The sequence below is a fragment of the Crocuta crocuta genome, unplaced genomic scaffold (assembly GCF_008692635.1).
Source record: "Crocuta crocuta isolate KB4526 unplaced genomic scaffold, BGI_CrCroc_1.0 scaffold127, whole genome shotgun sequence".
Lineage (NCBI taxonomy): Eukaryota > Metazoa > Chordata > Mammalia > Carnivora > Hyaenidae > Crocuta > Crocuta crocuta.
Genome location: NW_027532008.1, coordinates 3389026 through 3406716, shown reverse-complemented (window position 1 = coordinate 3406716; position 17691 = coordinate 3389026). Strand labels below are relative to the sequence as shown.

The 17691-nt window shown below is 55.7% G+C and overlaps 1 protein-coding gene across 5 annotated transcripts in view; it reads right to left on the bottom strand.

Annotated features, from left to right (window-relative positions):
* The window catches only part of UBXN11 (UBX domain protein 11), a 21800-nt gene extending 5721 nt beyond the window's left edge, over positions 1-16079 (bottom strand). For 3 of the 5 annotated variants that reach the window (XR_013337996.1, XM_077775779.1, XM_077775782.1), the window contains exons 1-8: positions 16018-16079; positions 11829-11927; positions 11157-11185; positions 10459-10557; positions 8323-8423; positions 7787-7841; positions 7225-7301; positions 4826-4958 (exon numbers count right to left, since the gene is read on the bottom strand). Coding sequence is in view for 4 of the 5 variants with exons in the window: in XM_077775779.1 (XP_077631905.1) it covers positions 4826-4958; positions 7225-7301; positions 7787-7841; positions 8323-8423; positions 10459-10557; positions 11157-11185; positions 11829-11899 (565 nt within the window). In the remaining variant the exon portion in view is untranslated. Of the gene's footprint in view, positions 1-4825; positions 4959-7224; positions 7302-7786; positions 7842-8322; positions 8424-10458; positions 10558-11156; positions 11186-11828; positions 11928-13896; positions 13936-15232; positions 15486-16017 lie in introns of those variants that run through there. The other 2 variants (XM_077775780.1, XM_077775781.1) reach the window with 2 other exon arrangements.
* Between the last annotated feature and the right edge of the window lie 1612 nt (positions 16080-17691).

Genomic DNA, 17691 nt, shown 5'->3' with positions numbered 1-17691 from the left:
GGGAGACAAGGGCCCCAGGAGAAGGAACCACAGCACCAGGCAGACCTGGGCTGAGAGAATAAGGCAGGAATCCTGGCACGGCCACCACGCAGCCAGCCAGGAGTGCACACCCGAAGCCTGGCCCGTTGCCAGGTCACATGGGGCAAGGCAGGTCAGAGGTCTAAGGAGGCATTTCCTGTCTGAGCTGCGGCTCTCCCTTCCTTGGGACGGGACAGAATAGGAACCTCTATCCCGCCTGCAAGATCCAGCAGGAGGAACTGACTGTAAGGACGACTCGGTGAGTGCATACTCTGTGCCCAGCACCTACAGGCAGCTGTTACCTCTCCCGTTTTATAGTGAGGGAAACTGGACCTTGTAAGGTGACATGTTCCCGCTCCTGCAGCTTTCAGGGCCCCGGGTGACTCTAAGCCTCTTGTTCCCAGTGACCGCGCAGGCTGCCCCTGCTCACTGGGGTCCCCGTGTCAGGAGGGGCATGGTTCAGGGACAGATCGTCTCTGAGGCCTCAGACAACTTCGAGAGCCCATGATTTTATTAAGAGGAGGAGTTAGGGAGGCATAAGACCAAGCTCCTTGGCTCAACTTCCGAGACCCTCAAGGTCCAGGCGCCCCAGCCGCCCCCCCCCCCCAGAGTGCTCCCCCATCACTCTCTGGAGCCACAGAGCCCAGACTCTTGCCACCAAGCTGTGTGATGCTGGGCAAGGGAGGGTCTCGGCTTCCTCTTCTATAAACTGAGGATAATAAAAGCCCTTACATCACAGGTGGCTGTGAGGCTCAGAGGAAGTGCCGGGCAGATGGTGGCTGTTGTCACCAATGCCACACCTTCTTGCTCATCACTGGTTCAGGATGCTCACCCACTGTGCCCTCTGAGCAGCCCTGCCAGGGGCCCCTCCCCTGGAGACTAAGCCTCCTGAGTCCCTGGAGCCCGTGCGCCTCATCACAGGCTGTTGACTTTTTCTGTTTGCTGTTCTTTCCAACCACTATGGGCACTCCTTGAATGCCGGCGGGAAGCACATACTGGACCCATCTCTCTCTCCCACCAATATGCCTGAAGTATCCAGGCTCCGCTAGGCCCTGAGAATCATGGCTCTCCCCGTAGCCCGAGTCCTTCCCTCCTCAAGATCATACTTGAGTGAAGGTGACAGGGTGACCACAGTGACCACGGCACGTGGTAAGTGCTACCATGGAGGCTGCAAAGCCCAGAGGGAGGCCAGACCCTGCCACTCTCAGCAGGTGAGAGGCGGGCCCCTTCTGGACTGGCTCCTCACCGCTGCAGGAAGGACGCACCTGCTACTGCAAATACCAAGGCGGTGCCCCGGGGCCCGTGTGCCTGTCCCCACCACCTCCCCCAAAGGCTGAACAGGAAACAGACCCACTATTTCCACACACCTGCGAGCCTGGCCCTGCTCTGGGGACTGACACTCACTCTGCTCCTCAGAGGAAGCAGTAGAAGGAAAACAGGGCCTCAGAGTCTGATCACTGCTGGGGGGAGGGGCACAACCAATTCTCTGGTCAGCACGGTTGAGCATCATACCGTCTGTCCCCACCTCATCCCGTGCAGAGCGCTGTCCCGGCGTGCCTGACTGTCCAGGCCAGGGCACCCAGGCACCCCCACCCATCATGTGTATGTGCCCACGCCCTTGCTCACGGGCCAAGCTCTGTGCTGGGCACTCTGGGGGCTGACGGGGGCCAAGCAGCCGTGGCTTGTGGTCACCGGTCAGCCGCCATGCGGCAGGCCCGCCAGAACGCCCCACATGCCCTATGGTATCCAGTGCTCCCAGAGGCCCGGGCGTCACCACACCATCTCCTTCCACAGACAGATGAGGACACGGACTCTGAGAGGTGAAGCAGTTTGCCCACACAGGCCCCCCACTCCTCAGCTGGGGCATTTAACCCTGTCACCCCAGTGCGGAGCCCCTTCCCACGTGCTGGGCGCGGTGCAGGTGCACAGTGCTTGGCCGCAGGTACTCCAGCAGGTGCTCCATGAGGCTGGGGAAAGAGGGGGTAAAAGGGACAAGGCACTTCGGGGGACACAGCAGAGGCCTGAGAGGGTCCTGAGGGTGGGGAGAAGCCTGGCCTGCCTAGGGTCTAATCCAGGCCAGTTCCAGGGACTCAAGGGAGCCCCAGGGATGAGTGAAGACCTGAAGACAGCATGGCTTTCTGAGCAGGGGAGGGAAGAGGCTCCACCCAGATGCAGGAGGCTAGGACTTGGGAGGAAGGGAGCTAGGGGCAGGCAGAGGCTGCAGGGGGAGGGAAGAGGTAGAGGGCAGGAACTTGGTGAGGGGTGGGGGAGTGAGGAGCTTCACAGGGGACAGGGAAGGGGAGGAGGAGCTCAGAGGGGATAGGGATGAGGGGGAGGAGTTCACAGGAGACAGGGATGAGGGGGAGCAGCTTAGAAGGGACAGGGATGAGGGGAAGGAGCTCACAGGGGACAATGAGGGGACAATGAAGGGGGAGTGAGGAGCTCTCAGCCCTGAGGCTCAACCCCTGGCAATGGGTTGTGACCAGAGTAGGACTGTCCCTTTCATGTCTCTGCATACCCTGAAGCACCTGGCATCCTATTTAATGCTCAATTTACTGGTGGGGAGGGGGAGAGGGGTGAATGATCCAGTCTGAGGCCAAGTCCTTGCAAGGCTTTCCCCTGTGCTGGGTCCCCTTCAAGGGCCAGTGGGCCTTCCTCCCCAAGGCAAGAGTCCTGGCTCTAGATGGGCTGACCCAGTACAGATGCCCTGGGCTGTCTCCAACTGGTCTGCTGCCTGGGGCCGTGGGGAGTGGTGTCCAACAGAAGGAGAGCCAGAGAAATGAGCCAGGGTATAGGGGCCAGCAAGGGCCCGGTTTTGTGTACCCGAGGGCCCTTGGGTGCAGAAGCAGCCTGGCACCTGGGGACAAAACAGGGGGAGGAGAAGTAGGGGACCAGGAGGCAAAGCCGCTGGAAATGAGAAGCCTGTAGTTCATCTCACAGAAGACCTAAACTGAGGCCCTTCCATGTTGAAGAATCAGAAAGTCAAAGGAAGGGGCGCTTGGGTGGCTCAGTCGGTCGAGTTTCAGCTATCATGAACTCATAGTCATGGTATCGAGCCCCATGTAGGGCTCTATGCCGACAGTGTGGAGCCCCTCGGGATTCTCTGTCTCTCCCTCCCTCTCTCTGCCCTTTTCCTGCTCTCTCTCTCTCTCTCTCTCAAAATAAATAAATATTTTTAAAACCTAAAAAACGGGAGAAGACACACAGAGGAGGTGCTGGCAGAGGGTTTTCACAAGTTGCTTTAGCTGTGAGGCCCTCGGCTTCAGAGCCAGCCTCTTCTGGGCATAAACAGCACAGGGCAGAGTGAAGTCTGTGCTGTTTCTGGCAGAGGAAGGGTAGGAGTCCACAGGGCTGAGGCTGGAAACTCGCTATCTGGCCTGACCCCCAAAACAGCAGGAAGGCTCCCCCGCCAGGTAGAAGCCTGCCCTCCAGCCAGCAGGGGCATGTGGGGGGCCCAGGGCGCAGCGCCGGCAGGCCTCTGGCCCTAGACCCCAGAACCGTTCTTAGAGCGTCTGGCAGTCACCTTCCGGGGCTCCGCCTCTCACCCCAGAGGGGGTGTCCCAGGGCCATCCCCGATTCCTCCTGTCAGCTCCCTAACGCACAATCACCAAGGGCACAGATCTCCGTCCTGCCCCTCTGCGCCGTGCCTGCCAGGAGCACCCTTCCACAAGACACATCTCCTCGTCTGCCTGGACAACTGTACCCCCCTCCTAAATGGGCTCTCAGCCTTCAGTCTTGGCCCCTTCACTCAACAGTCTCGAGACTTAACTGCCCTAGTTTTCCCATCTATAAAATGGAACAAGCCGTGGCCCATGTCAAGGCTATGTATGAAAATGCTCCCTCCAAGCAGGGAGGGAGTTGTGCCCTAAGATTTAGAGGGTTTGGCCAGAGCTCAGGACTGAACAGGAGGCAGGACTCTCATGTTGTGAGTCTCAGTTGTTACTCAGCAGCAAGTCTGTCTTGAAATCAAGACAGTGCTCTTCCAAATATCTCCCCTCGGGAGCCATGCTCATCAGTGCTCCCATGAGGGAGGATAATAAAAGGCCCTACGTGGTGGGCTGATGACGTGCGAGGTCAGTGCTAGGTGCTCTGCGTCTAACCCACTGACTCCTTCCAACTCTGCGGGGAAGGGTATCCCCCCACTTATTGACGGGGGACCGGAGGCTCAGAGGACAGAAGTCACATGCCCAAGTCACACCTGGAACAGGTGATGGCATGAAGAAGAGGGCCCCGGTCCGACCGACTCCAGAGACTGGAGGAGTACCTTCTGGGTTATCACCTCCCTTCTTTGAAGAGAATGGACCCAGCTTTCTCTGGCCCCAAATCTATGGGGTGCAGCCATCTAGATATTAGCAGTCAAGTTAAAGATAAAGAAGGGTGGAACCTCATAGAAACAGGTCCCTTTCAACGGTCCAGCTACAAGTGAAGCTAATAAAGGAGCCCAAGGAGGGATGGAGGCCTGGATCTGAGGGGCAGCTTCCAAAGCAGAAAAATTGTTTTTGAAAATCTTTTGGACAGACGACATTTTGTAAACTATGGCGTGGAGCCCGAGACAAATGAGGGCTTGTTACATCTCATATCTCAGGGTCTCTGGAGCCTTTGGAAGATGAGCCAGCAGAGAGTCGGAGGCAAGACCAGAGGCAGAAAGTAGTGGCGGGTTAGGTGGTCAGTGAGGAGGCTGAGGCCTTTCCTCCCGTCTCCGGTGTCAGGAGCAGGAGTGACATGGCCTCTGGACAGCTCCTGGCCCCAGGAAGGTGCTGGAGAACTCCCTTTGTAGGAGGGGCCGGGGATAGACCCCCTACTCTACCTGGTTTCCAGAACTTTTTGGCTGTCATCCAGTCCCTGTTGTCATCCTCTGAGTCTGACCTGTCTTCTGAGTCCTCGTTGTCTTCGTTAGCCGGCTCGCCCACCCACAGCAGCCCGTAGTCACTGAGGAACCGCTGGGGGGGAGAGAAGGGGAAGGTGGCAGGGTGGTGGTCAGCTCGGGCCCTCAGGCAACAGGCAGCATCCGCCCAGCCCCCAGTCTCAGGCCTCGGCAACCGGAGCCAAAGGGGCAGAAAGGATGGGCGCCTGGGTCTCGGCTGCTTTCTGGCTGTGACCTTGGGAAGCCACTTCACCTCCTAGAGTCTCGGGCTCTTGCTTGTAAATGGAGAGATGACAATACCTGCCCCATAAGCTTGTGAGAAGGACTCAGAATGATAATTCAGGCACAGCGAAGGGCCTCACGGAAGGTGGCCCTGATGCCGGTGGGGCACCCCATGGGTCTGGCCTGAGTGAAGGAGGGGCAGGGACACGGCTGCACAGGACTGAAGACGCGGTGAGCCACATGCAGCCTCTCTGGGGCTGGGCCTCACGTCCCCCCTGCCACAGGAAAACTTCTGACTTGTCTACACTTCCTGTCACTGGTTCCTCAGCTCCTTCTCTCCTGAACCCACTCTACCCGGCCCCCTTTCTCTACAACTGACTGGAACCGCTCGGTTGTGGCCACCAACAGCCTGCCCGGCGCCAAACCCAGAGGCCCTCTTCCTTCTTCGTCTCTTGCGACACACCGCTTCTCCGTTTCACATTCCCAGCCGTCTCCACTTCAACATCTTGCCTCACTCAACATGAACCCATCCCCAACGGTCACCACTCCGTGTCCCCTGCCTCCCAAAGCTCCGCATCTCCAGGCCTCTGGTCTCGGTCAGCGGCAGCCCCTCCACCCGGGCCTCGGCCGTGACCCCGTGAGGCCGTGAGCACCACCTGCAAAGCAGGCTCGAATCCCTCCCCTCTGCTCCAGCTCCACGCTCCAGCCCTGAGCTGTCCACCTGCCTCCCCGTCCACACCTCTGAAAACCTTCCTCTGGTCTCCTCCCATCTTTGAGGACAGAATCCAGCCCCACACGACAGATGAACGAGCCCCCTGGATGGTCCTTCCAGACTCTCCTTCTCTCGGGGCTCTCCACGCCCCCTCCCAAGAAAGTCTGCATGGCAGGAGGAGACTGTCACCTCTTAGACTGGATCCTCATCCCTTGGTCCCCTCCTCATCCTCTAGATCTGCCCAATGTCACCCCGCAGAGTGGCCCAAACTCCAGCTCATCTCTATTGTGTCACCCATCTAAATATCTTGTTATCTTCTCTGTACTGGTGTATCTGTGTCCTTGTTTATATCTCTGTCCCCTCCAGACTGTCAGCCCCCTGAAGACAGGGACCATGTCTACATCCCAGTGCCTGGTGGGGTGCCCGGCACACAGCAGATACTTTGTGTGAGTTAGATGAATGAAGCAGTCAAGGTGTCAGTGCCGGGAGCGTGGGAGCCGCAACACCCTCGGCCCTGAAGCTGTGGGCACAGCCCTCACCCCCTGGTGCCAGGACTCTCGTCAGATGGCTTGGGCAGCCCCAGGTATAAGAGGCCCAGGGGGGAAGGGCCCTCGGTGGCATCTGGGTGCTTCTGTGGTCTTGAGTTAGGGTTGGGCTTTGGAAACCAGCTGTGTGTGGAGAGTCAGCCCCAAGGGAGAGCTTCCGGGGAGGGGGGTCAGTCAGGATGGGGGGCACTGAGGAAGCACGTGTGTCCAGGACCCTCCCTTGAGCCTAGGGTCCCTAGAGTTCAAGCCTTGCTAAGCGAATGGGTAGGTAAGTGGGGGCAAAAGGGGGAGTCCAGTGAGTGAGATGCCACGTTCAGTGGCAGGGGATGGCTGTGACCACACACGCGGCCGGGCAGTAAGTTAGGTCCTGGCCATGCAGCAGTGAACAGGAGGGAAGCAGTCCCTGCCTCTGCTGTGGAGTTGGGTCCCAAAGGGGAAGAGTGAGACACTAAACAGGCAGGGAACAGAAAACCTGCCCTGGTCAGAGTGGGGGAGGCCACCTGGGAAGAGCCCCCAGCCCAATTTGAGACTGAGGATGGGTGAAGACCCACCGGGGGAAGGTGGGGAAAAAACCTTTCAGAGAGAGGGAATGGCACTGGCCAAGGGCCTGAGGGGGGAAGAGCTCAGTGTGGTCAAAGACCAGAGGTAGGCCCCGTGGCTGGAGGCGAAAGGCTCAAGGGGAGGCTGAAGGAGGCAGGCAGGGGCTGGTGCGGCTGGGGTACCAGACACCTCCCTGGCTCTTTAACCCCTGGGTTAGTCCTGAGCAGGGGAACACGGGGCCGGGCCCCACGTGGGGTACGTGGCAGGGAGACCCAGACAAGCGGGTTCCCCGCTAGGTCCCAAGGGTCCGGCGCTTCTCTCACCTCCATCTCCCCGACCTGCCGCTGCAGCTGCAAGCACATGGTCTCCAGCTGCTGCTGCCGCTGCAGGGACGCCTTGCCTTCAGGGAAAGATCAGGAAGGGTTGTGCTGCCCCAGCAAAGAGGCTGCCAGACCACGCTCGGCCTCGCCCAGAGTTCTGCCCTGAGGGTCCTCTGAAGAAGCTGCCCCATGAAAACTCGAGGGATCCCCTGAAAACTCCCTCTTGGCCTCTCCCCCTGACCTTAGAGGCGGGGACGCCTGGACTGACTCTCAGGAGCGCGCCAGCCACCCCCCTCACCCCCCGGGACTCCTGAGGGCACTGTTCCCCTACACTTCTGATGGTGTGCCCTACGCCCTATGCTCGGGGCTGGGCTACGTCTGCACTTGGGGACCCGGTCCAGCGAAGGAGGGCACTTCCCCTAGCGTGTCACTGCCTCGCTCTGGGCTCAGCTGTCTAGACCTCACTACAGGACTCAGCTGGATGCTCTTGGAGGCTTGATGCCCTGGAGCCATCAACCCAGGGCAGGTGCCCCAGGAAGGCTGACCAGCCCAGAACGCCCCTTACCCTGGCGCTCCTGGAGGGTCTTCAACACTTCCTCCAGGGCCCGTATCTTCCGGTCCTGCAGCAACAAGACAAAGGGGGAGCAGACAGGCCTGGGGGTTCCCAGGGCACAAGAGGTGGGATGAGCCAAACTTTTTGCCTCCGTGGGGTAATTGGGAGTTTAAAGACCCTGCCCCTACCACCCTTTGGCACAGCCACAGCTCCTAGACCTCTGATATACTTGTGGTTCCCCTGAAATGGGGAACAGAGTAGAGCATGCCCAAGGGGCCCCGCGCTCAGCAGTCGCTGTTGCCACCTAGTCCAAGGCTAGCAGCCTCACTCAGCTGTAGAGATGACCCTTAGCCTCTCCGCTCAGCTCCCAGGGCCCAGATCAGCCCCAGGCCACACCTGGCCCTTGAACTGGAAAGTTCAGTGGAAGAGATGGTTCTAGAAGCCACCCACCGTGGCCTACTGTGGTAGGAAACTCACTGGCCTGCCCAGCCTGGGCCCCTCCACCCCTCAGACCAGACTATGTCCCTGCCCCCTGCTGGGGGTCCCACCTTGGACACCAGCTCTTCAGTCTGAGTTTTCACTTGCTGCTCCAGGTCCCGCAGCTTTCTCGACAGGGTGGCCACCAGCTCCGAGTCATGGACAGCAGAGACTGCCGAACAGACAAAGTCCTAAAGCCCATGCCTAGAGCTGGGGCTGAAGCGCGGGGGTCCAGTGGAGGGGGACAGGGATCCGCAGAAGCAGAAATAAGGGTAATACTAATAGCTGCCACTTAGATAATGGGGACTGTACTAAGTACTTCGCATGTGTCAGCTTGTGCTGTCCTCACAATATGCCCCTGAGTAAATGAACTGCTTTAGGAAACTGAGGCAGGGAAGCAGTGATGTGTCCAAGGAGTGAGTGAGTGGCGTATCAGATAGGTGCCATCACCCATGAGGCATTATCGGAAAGTCACCCTCAGTCGAATGAAGGCCCTACACCTCGCGCCTGGTTTACGGGAACACGGCAGAGAGAGGAGCGAGTCTGCACCGAGGACAAACAAGCACACAGGCCCACGTGCGGGCTCTCCACGGGACGTGTGGCCTGGCTCCTCAGAGAGTCAGTGTCACTTTTTCAAAAGGCAAGGACGCTGTTCTACAGACACATAACAGTCGAATGTGGTGCGCAGTCCCGATCAGAACTCAGATCGGGAAGAACAACAGCTATGAGCTACTGAGGGACTTGGGAGATCTGAGCGCAGAAGCAGTGCTCCCATAGCAGCACCGAGTCCTCCACATTCTTGGGTGCGGTCACGGCCCTGGGGTCACGTGTGTCCTTATTTGTAGGAGATGCACGCTGACGTAGAGGTGAAATGTCGCGATATCTGAAACTGATTTCTATGCAGTTCCTCAAAAAGAGACACTTCACATTCGTCCATATGTGTATAGGGACAGAGAGAAAGCAAACTAGTGGCCAAATATCACTAACTGTGTCATCTAGATGGCAGACATATATACGGGTGTGCACTTTACTATTACTTTAATTTCTTTGTAGGCTGGAAAGTTTTCAAAATAAGACATTTAGGGAAAGAAAACAAGAGAGACACACGGGAAGGAACGGGCCCTCTCCTTCCCCTGCGTGCTGCCCCGTGTGTGGGGCAGGTGCAATTGTCACCGTCCAGGCACGTGGGCTAACGTGCCAAGGGGGGCTCAGTGGGAAGATGGAGAAACTTGTTCAAGGACATCTTTGAACCGATAGATTAACAACCCTGGAGCTGCCTCCCGGACTTCTTGGTGTTCAGGACAATAAGTTCTCTTCAACGTTCATAAGAATTTTCTCTGACTTGTAATCAAGGCTTTGTAACAGATATATAGACATCGGGGCCAATCAGCACAGACAGCACAGATGAGCTCCTGCGGCAGAGCGGGTGGGGGGTGGGGAGGAGATCCCAGCAGAGCAACGCTGCACTGGAACACTGGGAGGAAAAGCAGAGAGAGGAAAGAGCCTGGAAGTCAGAAAGACATCTGCGAGAGCAGCGCCACGGCAGCTTAGAGCCCAGGGCGATCAGAGGACGGCACAGTGGCTGGTGTGCTGTGCACAGAAGCGAGACAGGCAGGCAAGTCCTTGATTGTGACCTTGGTAGGGGGGCAGACACATAGGATGGCTCCTCAAGGAGCCTTGGTTATTGCAGTTACTGATGAAAGTGTCCCCAGCTGACTTTGTGCCTGAACGGCTGTGCGGCCAGGCCCTTCCGGTCTTCTTTTCCACCTCAGTTCCCTGTCCTATAACACGGAGGGGTGTTTGGTGCAGGACGGCCTCCCACCCCACAGAGGAGGAAATGGAGGCAGAGAGACAGGATGTTGCTTATCCAAGACATCACGGCTAGTGGAACATTCTGACCTCATGCCCAGCTCCTCCAGGCCCACAGCAAACCCTGACCCTGCCTGCCCATGCCTCCCCTGTGCCCAGGCCCATTCCCCCCTCCCCCCTCCAGGAGGCTGCCCTGTGAGCCCCATCTGGGCACCTCTGGGATCAGTGTCACCACAGCCTTTTGGGGACAGTGCAGGGCAGGTGAGGAGGGCAGCCTGGGAACCACAGGCTCACCCAGAACAGGCAAGAGTAGGTCCCTGCCTCTCTGGGCCTCGCCCCTTCTCTGAGGCCCTCTCCTGCTGCTGGGGACCCAGACCCGCCTAGGCCTCTGTTCTCACCTTGCCTACTGACAGGAGCACCTATACCTCCATAGCAGGAAGGGACAGAGATCCTTTCTTCTGAGCCATGTCCGTCATTCAGCATGTTCACCTCATCTTCTGCAGACAGGGATGCCCAGGTCACTGCTCTGGGGCTGAGCCCCGGAGGAAACTGAAGCCCTGGGCTCTGGCCAGGATGCAGCAGCCTGTACTCTGTACCCCCAAGTATATGCAGATAGAACACATGGGATGTCAGGGAGCAAGGATCCAACTAGAACAGGCTTCCTTTTGCAGTTCTCCCAGCCTGGCTCCGGAGGGGACCCGAGTGGCCAATGCCAGCAGCACAGTGGAGGCAAGAATGGGGTTGGGATGCAAAGGGCTGAGCCTGCGGGAGTTGGGGCAGCGAAGCGAGGGTGGGGCTTCAGGGAGAAAAGGCTGTAACGGGCAGGAGGAGGTCATCAGGAGGAAGAGGACGGGGGTCAAACCCCACCGGCCAGCCCCGCAGGGAGTGGAGGACTTCAACGGTTAGCAATACACCTCTGCTAAGGGCGTGGGGCCCCCTGATCAGAGAGCTGCCAGAAAGCCCTGTCCTCGGGGGGCTGGGAGCGCGGCAGGGAGCAGCGTGGCAATGGCCGTGCTCCTTCTCTCCATCTGCACAACTCCAGGGAGACCCAGTGGGTGGGAGGTGAGGGGGACACACGGGCAGAGCCCACACTTACCATCTCCGTAGACTTTTATCCCTCGCCTCCTGGGAACCCAGGCAGGAAGGAAAAGGAAGACAGACGAGTTAGGAAGCCCTGGAATGCCATCAGGGAGCGGCTCTGGGCACCAGATCCCCAGCCGAGCCTGAAGGAGAAGGAGGCTGGGCCTCTGCCTCCCGAGGCTGTCCCCACACCAAATCCCATCCCTGGCACTGGGAAAAGCCAAGGGACAGGCTTTCAGGGGTCCCCTCCTCCCCATGGAGAAGGGCGGGGGAAGGGCTGAGGGGCAGTGGCTTGGGTGGAAGACAAGAGATCCCAGGCCCAGGAGCCCAGCACCGGCTCTGTTCTGAAATGGACCCCCGGCCTGTTGCTTAATCGCTCTGCATCTCCTTGGCCTTCAAATGACTCAAGGCAGTATTCAGAAGGGAAAGGAGAGCGGTGAAGTAAATGCTTCGAAAGGATGATAGTGCTGGACAGATGTGAAGCACTCCCTTTACTGAGAGCCTCGCGCATGGCTGGGCGGGAGGAGTGGTACCATCAGTGTTTGCAAACTAACATGGGCTCTGGGCCACTCCCCCCACCCCCCACTGGCCCACACCGCCCGCCCCCCCCACACTGCCCACACCGTCCANGGGAGACAACAGGAGGCAGGGGCATGAACACAAAGACCCCCTGAGGCTGGATCCTTACCCTGGATTCACAGGCTCTGACTCCAGGGGAACTCTTCGGGTCTTGCCAAGGGAGGCCAAAGGGGAGCTCATAGTTCTACTTTTAGCTATCAGGAACTCCCTGAGAAGAAAGAAGGAAGTCAGTCCTTGGGGACAGAGGGGGCCCAGGGCTTCGGGGCCAGGGAAACATCCTCTCCCCTGATCCCTATTCCCAGGAGGAAGCACTGTCCAGGGAGCAGCACCCGTCACCTCTTCCCACTCCCCTGAAGGGGTTTCTGCAGGCAGCCCTGCCTCAGGACCCCTGAGCTGGATGTCTGCTCTCTGCTCTGATCCTGGAGGCCCTCCCACCTGGCTGGGAAAGGGCAATGAGGGAGGGGTGGGGTACAGAGATGGGCCAGAAGCCTGGGACTCTCCCAACTTACAGCCGGGGCATAAGACTAGCCAGAAGGCCCGGGGCTTCTGTCTATCCATCAAGGAGCTGGTTGACCCAAAGTGCAAGCGTCCCCTCCCTTCCTACAAGAACCCAGGTATCACTCTGACTCTCAGAGCCAGAAAGGGGCAACCTAAGGGCAGAACGCAACCAAGGCAGTCTTTGTGGTATGGAGGTCAAAGGCCCAGGCTCTGCACAGGCTCTGCCATCTACCAGGGTAACCAGTGCCTTGGTTTCCTTTGGTATAAAGTGGGGTTGGTGACAGTATCAGCCAGGCAGGGTTATCGAGGGGATTCAGGGATAACTTACATAAGGCACGGAGCCCAGGGCCACATTAAAAGGAAACGCTTAAAAATGTGAATTGTGGGGGTTCCTGCCCGGCTCAGTTGGTGGAGCCTGCAACTCTTGATCTCGGGGTTGTGAGTTCGAGCCCCACGTTCGGTATAGAGATTAGTTGAAAAAAAATCTTTAAAAAAATAAATAAGATAAATAAAATCTTTAAAAAAAATTTTTTTAAATGTGAACTGTGGCTGTTGTGGCTTTTGTTACTAGACACTGAGGACACTCACGCAGGCTCATTTCCCTTCCTTCCCTCTTCCTTCTGGAAAGATGAATGCACACCAGGGATGGAATTAAAGACCACTACTCTATTCAGCAAATTAAGTATATTATGTGGCTAATATCTAGAAATTCTAGAACCAAAGGACCTCTGTCAGGGCGTGAATCAAGTCTTCTTAGGACAAAACCAAGGCAGTGTCACTTTGAAAATGTGTGGCACCGGCTTCCACCTGTGGCCCTGAAGCCGCCCAGCAAGGGGACCTGTACCAGCTGGAGGCGGCCTTCTCAGAAGAAGATTCTGGAGTTTGGGACTCAAGCCCCACACCCAGAGTTTCCTCACCCCCACCATCCAGCCTTCCAAATCTGCCCCTCGCATGCCCCAGTCCCTGCGTTTCGTCCAGGCTTCCTCATGGTTTTTGCGGCCAAGTGTGATGGCCTTCATGGTCCCCTGTGCCAGCCTCCAGCCAGAGGGATCTTCTTAAACTCAAAGCTGCCATACCACCTCCCTGCTTGAAGCTCCCAGTGGCTCCTACTCACCCAGAGAAAAGAAGTTCAAAATTCCATAACATGGATGATCAGGTCCCCGCCCACATCTCCTGACCTCCCCGTCTCTGCCTCCTCCACTTGAGGCTGTCCGGCCTCCTGCGCATCAGGCCTTTACACACACGGCTCCCCTGGCCTGGAGCCCCTTCCTGGAATGCGGTCCCCACTCCTAAGTGCACCCTTCCCTCAGTTGGGCTAACTCTTCTTCTTCTTCTTCTTCTTTTTTAATTGTTTTTGTCTGTTTTGTTATATTTTAACTTTTTATTTTAAAATTACAGATTCACGGGAAACGAGGGAAATTTGGGTGCAGAGGGGATTTGGGTGCCGTTCACCCAGTGGCTCCCACCAGTGAACGTTACTACACTGTTACATTACTATACGTGTGTACCCCGCTCTGCTCTTTCACGCAGGTAGCCACTACTGGAGTCAAGATAGAGAACCACTCCATCACCACAGAGATTCTATCCTTGTCTCTCCCTCACGCCGGGCCCTTCCTAGTCACACCCACAGCCCTCCCTCCACCATCCCCAAACCCTGGCAACCACTACTGTTTTCTTACTTCAAGAATGTGCCATAAATGGAGCCATACAGTACTGACCTTTAAAAAAAAAAAAAAGCTTTATTGAGCTCTAATTCACATACTTAACCCTTTTAAAGTGTACAATTCAGTGGTTTGTAGTACATTCTTAGAGTTGTGAAACCATCACCACAATCAATTTTTAGAATGTCTGTTTCATGCTAATAGGCAATGTTCCTTTCGTGGCTAACACTGTCCTGCACGAACTTCCGCCAGACCTGATCATTCCTCCCTTCTCCAAATCCTCATCACCGTAACAACCCTTCAAAAAGGATCTTTTAGCCTTCGTGGCTAAAAAAAAAAAAAAAAAAGAGAGACAGAAATTAACCTGTATCGGTGAGGAGGTGTGGAAATTGGAAACTTAGCTGGAATGTGAAAGGATGCAATGGCTGTGGAAAATGGTCTGGCAGTTCCCTAAAAAGCTGAACAGTTTCCTACCTTATGGCTCAGCAATTCTGCTCCTAGGTGTGTAACCAAGAGAAATGAACAGTTAGGTCCACACGAGAACATGTATACATGTTCATAGCAGCATTATTCATATATCCAAAAATGGAAACAACCCAAATGTTCATCAACCAATGAATGGATAAAGAAATCTGTTATATCCTTACAATGGAGTATTATTGGCAATAAAAAGAAATGAAACCCATGTCACCACATGAATGGACCTTGAAAGCATTATGCTAAAGGAAAGAAGTCAATCACAAACCACCACATGTTACAGCCCCACTGATATGTCCAGAATGAACAAATCTAGAGANTTAACGTTTATTTATTTTTGAGAGACAGAGACAGAGAATGAGCAGGGGAAGGGCAGAGAGAGAAAGGGAGACACAGAATCTAAAGCAGGCTCCAGGCTCTAAGCTGTCAGCACAGAGCCCCATGTGGGGCTCTAACTCACAAGCAGTGAGATCATGACGTGAGCTGAAGTTGGACGCTTAACCAATGGAGCCACCCAGGTGCCCGAGTTTCTTTTTAGGCTGATGAAAATGTTCTAAATTGATTGTGGTGATGGTTGCCCAATTCTGATGAATATCCTAAGAATTATTGAAATTTACATTTCAAAGGGGTGGAATATATAGCATGGGAATTATATTTCAACAAAGCTATCACAGAAAAAAAAGGGGGATCTGGTCCCCAAACTAAACCCAACATCTTCCCTCAAAATACACTCCTCCCACTTCCCTCTTCTTAATAGGACCACATCATCCAACCACAAAATTTTCCTCTCCTTCCTTCTCTCTTAATCCCATCGATTACCATATCTTGTGGGTTAAACTGCAATGTCTCTCACACAGCTCCTCCTTTCCATACTTACTTTGGTCGTCTTAGTGGGGCTCTCACTGCCTTTTCTTGGGGCTGTCACGACGGAGGTCAACTGACTTCCCTGTTTCCTGTCTCACTCCAGGCCAATTCAACACGTCTCCAGATTAATTTTCCCATGGATTATAAAAGACCCCTGACGGTGACGGCTGCGTCTCCCCATAGTCTGGGGACTCCTGAGCGCAGGACTACGTCTCCTCCTTCCTCAGATCGCGGGTGGGCCCGAGGATAGAGCCACGTCTACTCCCCTCACTTGGGGGCTTCCAGGGGCTGACTGTCACCTCCCCCTCCCACCCATCCCCACCCCCTCGCCTCAGGCTGGAGGTTCCTAAAGGTTGGACTGTCTCCCCTTCAGACAGAGACTTTGAGAGCAAAGCTCTATCCCATGCCCCTACATCTTTGGGACCCAAATCAGGACTAGCTTGACTGGTAACATCCTTGGTCACAGGCACTCAGCCTATTCGCACCCCCAGCCCAGGCCCCAGTGCTCTCCAGCGCCGACAGGACCCGGCCAGCCTGCACGCCTTCAAGCCTTCAATCTCCAGCTGGAAGCGCTCACGACGCGACTTCAGTCACGACCTAACCCCTCCCTGGGAGCCGCGTCGCCTCCTCCCGCCTCCTCGCGCAGCCACGGTCGGCGGGAACCCGAAGCCGCTCCCAGGACTCGGGAGCCTGCTGGGCAACCCGACCGCGGGGCTCGCAGGTCCTCGGGCTCTCGGGGTGAGAACCCCAGCCTGCGTGGGGGACTCCGGGGCCGCAAAGGTTTGAGCAGGGACTCACCGCGCAGGGCCGCCGAGGCGTCCCGCGGCGCCATCTTGTTGTCACGCGGTTTCCCAGGCGACCAGGACCCGTGCGCTTCTCATTGGCTAATTCGAGGGGGTGCCACCGCCTGTGCTCGGATTCTATTGGCCCACGGGCCTAAACTCGTCGCGGGATACTGCAAATCCCAGAATCCACCACTGTGAGCCGTCTCTGGAGTCTGGAGAAATGGAGGGTTCCTTTATACCCTCCCACCCGCAAGCTGCTGAAACCCGAATGTGTAATCGGACAGTGCAACCGTTTATGCTAAATTCACTTTTGGGGGACATTATCCCTCTGAGTCTCTTTCCCCATCGGATCAGCACAGTACAACGCGGGGGCTTGTTTGAGCATGAATTACAATGATTCAAGTACTTAATGTTTCCTAAATCTGAATTTCTCTGTTCACTTCTTGACCAGATGGCGCCCTACAGGGATGTTCAAATCCTAGTTCCTTTGTGTAAAAGTTCAGGTGAGACTACCTTTGCCTTTGGATAAGACTTTGACTTTGAGTGAGACAATTTTCCCCAGCCTCATCTTAAAAAGTAAGAGGTTAGATCAACTAGAGGCAGTTTGATTACTAGCATGGACTTTGGCCTCAGGAGTCCAGGTGTCTGACTCATATGTCCTTGGGCAAGTTATGCACCTTAGTTTCTTCACCTGTAAAATGGGGGTAATACCCCCCCCAGGGTTGCCCTAAGGAGTAAAGGAAATAATGTATTCACACAACCTATCGCAACACCCATACAAAGTAAGTTTTCAAAAACATTTCCTGCTTTTAACTATCTTTATCATTACCTCTCCGCCTTTCAGCTGTGATAGTCTAAAAATCTATGACTCCTACTCTCAGGCACCCACTTCCTTATGCCTGGACTCCACCACCAAAACTGTCTCTCTGCATATTTCAGCCTGCACTTTGTCATATTTTCCATTTGACTACTGAATTCAGGGGAAGGCCAGCAACTTGAGGGGCTCCTTACCCACCAATTGGAAGCTGAAGGAGCTACGAATTAATAGGTGTCTTCTAAGTGCCAGATGCCAACATTATGAGGTTTACAAATGAGAAAACAGGCTCAGAAAAGGAAAGTGAGGGGCGCCTGGGTGGCTCAGTCGGTTAAGCGTCCGGCTGCGCTCAGGTCATGATCTGGCGGTTTGTGGGTTCGAGGCCCGCGTTGGGCTCTGTGCTGATCAGCTCTGAGCCTGGAGCCTGTTTCGGATTCTGTGTCTCCCTCTCTCTCTGACCTTCCCCTGCTCACGCTGTCTCTCTCTCTCTCAGAAATAAATAAAACATTTTAAAAATTAAAAAAAAAAAAAAAAGAAAAGAAAAGGAAAGTGATTTGCTCAGGACAATGCAGGTAAATCAGTACAAATAGATTCAAACCCAGAACCATCTGCCTCCAGAATTTGTGCTCTTTCTAGAAGCTCCCACTTTGGTAAAACAGGCAGGTAGAGATAAGCCAAGGTGCAGGTGGTCCAGGGCCACTGCCAAGGGAGAGATTCAGGTGGAAGGTGTTACTGGAAGTCAGAGGTGGGAGAGCTCTCTTGCTGTTGAGCTGCTCCCAGAAATTTCTCTGAGGCTTGAGGTTTGTGAGTTGAGAAACTCTGAGGTTCTCCTGGGCCAAGTTTTTTTTTTTTTGGGGGGGGGGGGGAGGACTG